This window comes from Colobus angolensis, unplaced genomic scaffold (assembly GCF_000951035.1).
Source record: "Colobus angolensis palliatus isolate OR3802 unplaced genomic scaffold, Cang.pa_1.0 Scaffold447, whole genome shotgun sequence".
NCBI classification, from domain to species: domain Eukaryota; kingdom Metazoa; phylum Chordata; class Mammalia; order Primates; family Cercopithecidae; genus Colobus; species Colobus angolensis.
The window spans coordinates 338,223-340,345 of NW_012117899.1; the positions used below are offsets into that span (position 1 = coordinate 338,223).

The 2,123-nt window shown below is 48.9% G+C and overlaps 1 protein-coding gene across 1 annotated transcript in view; it reads right to left on the reverse strand.

Moving 5' to 3' along the window:
* NIT1 (nitrilase 1) overlaps positions 1-2,123 on the reverse strand; it is a 4,407-nt gene continuing 2,284 nt past the window's right edge. Inside the window, exons 4-5 of the mRNA XM_011957664.1 lie at positions 1,770-1,912; positions 1-1,504 (exon numbers count right to left, since the gene is read on the reverse strand). Coding sequence (XP_011813054.1) covers positions 1,238-1,504; positions 1,770-1,912 — 410 coding nt within the window. The 3' untranslated portion in view covers positions 1-1,237. The remainder of the gene's footprint in view (positions 1,505-1,769; positions 1,913-2,123) is intronic.

Sequence of the window (2,123 nt, forward strand, 5' to 3'; positions counted from 1 at the left end):
AAAAAGACGAAAGTGGAAGTGGTGTTCCCCACCCCTCCCTGCACCCATGTGCCTGGGCTTCCCCTTTGTTTCCCTTTTCCATTTGCCCCCTAATGTGTGTCTCTACAGCTACCTTACCACTGAGCCGTAAGACAAACGTATAGGGAGAAGCGAAGTCTACAGCACATAGTCTTTGTAAGGGATTGATGTGAACACTGCTTTTGGGTGCACTAAGGAGTTATCAATACTTCTGGCTTTATGAGAGCTCTTAAATGTTGTCTAAAAAACCAAAGGGCTGTGAGTAAGGGAGCTGTGTGGAAGGTGGGACTCTGAAGTGTATTTTGAAAATTAATCACCACCCTCTTCCAAATTACAGAATTTTTTAAAAACAAAGAAGCTGTGACCCTTTCCACTCTCTCCTGGCCTCTGGTGCTGCTCCTCTCTGCCGCCTTTCCTCCATTCCGTGGCTTGAAACCTCTGCCTGATGTGGCTCCTTCCTTTTACCCATTTGTCAAACCCTCTTCAACGGAGGAACAGAGAAGAAGACTGGGTCAGCCGAGTCACGCCTCCCAATTGTGGTGGTATATGTGTACACACATAGGGTGGATGGAGAAGAGGTTGCTGATTAAAACACACTCCCCCTATAAAGGGGAAGGGGGAGTGTGACACTTTCTTTCCATGTTCAAGTGAAAATAAATAATGTACCCTGCAGCCCTTTTCCCCTTTGCTTTCTTCTGGCTTGGGCAAAGGGCATCATAGGTGAAAGTGAAGTAATTCCTTTTTCCTTCCCCCTCCTCCACTCCTACGCCCACTCCCGTGCTTGGGAGAATGGGGCTGGGACATGCACTGAGTGTTGCACTTTTATTTATGTAGGGACGCATGTTGAATGAGCCAGGTCTAGAACTGGAGCTTAGTCTAGCTGGTACAACACCAACTCCCCTTCTAGTTCCCAAAGGCGATGTCCAGACACAGACTTGATGATTATTATATTTTTCAATGCCAGTGCTGCTCAGCCCTCAGCAGAACTTCAGTTTTCATGAAATAAACAATGACTGTATAAAATGCCACCTTTCTGAAACTGCAATCTGACCTCAGGTGAAAGTTTCTTTCCTAAGAAGCCAAGCTTGTGTTCCATCAAGTCAAGGTTCTCCAAGTGAGGGGAGCTGTGCCTGGGTCCTGCCTCCAAGTCACAAGAGCACCAGCTCACAATGGCGGGGTGGGGGCTGGTGGGGGCGGGTCTGAACTCACAGAAGTCGTCTTAAGACAGTGGGTGACCCAGATTGCCATAGAGGTCAGGCCTGCGGTGCTGGAACACAGGCAGGTGTTGACGCAACTGTCGCACATAGCTGAGGTCTATTCGGGCAAGGCAGAGGCCTGGCCCCTCAGAGCAGCGGGCCACCACTGTTCCCCAGGGGTCTACCACCATGCTGTGGCCATAACTTGCTCTTTTCTCGTGGTGGCGTCCACACTGTGCCGCTGCCACGACATAGCACTGGGTTTCAATAGCACGGGCCCGCAGCAACACCTGGGGATGAGGTGTGTTCACGTAAGTACATGTAGCAAATAGTGGGGAAGTGACAGTTGAGGGACATTACAGACCAATCTACCCATTGTGACTATTCTGATAATTGCCTGGGAATGATTTACTATTTTAACTATTCTGTAACATGAGAATTATCTGGGGAATGAGTTTTCCCACTAGGTGGAAAGGGGAAGGAATTTAACTGGTAGGGCTAAGCAGGGAAGATGAGGTTAAAAGGCCCTTATGTTTCAAAAAGGTGTCGTCTTACCTCCCAGTGGGCTGGGCCTGTAACCGATCCAAAAGCTGAAGGATAGGTAAGTATCTCTGCTCCAGCTTGAGCCAATGCCAGAGAGAGTTCAGGGAACCGCATGTCATAGCAGACAGCTAGACCAACCTGGAATGAAAAACAGCCTACTTAGTCTTCCTGCTGTTTGTCACAGCAGCTAGTCATACTTCCATGACCCCCTTTCTTAGGGCTTTCTATCCTCTACTGCTAGTTCAGAGTATTCCTGTTCCCCTCCCTCATTCTTTTTTGTATTTTTAGTAGAGACGGGGTTTCACCGTGTTAGCCAGGATGGTCTCGATCTCCTGACCTCGTGATCCGCCCGTCTCGGCCTCCCAA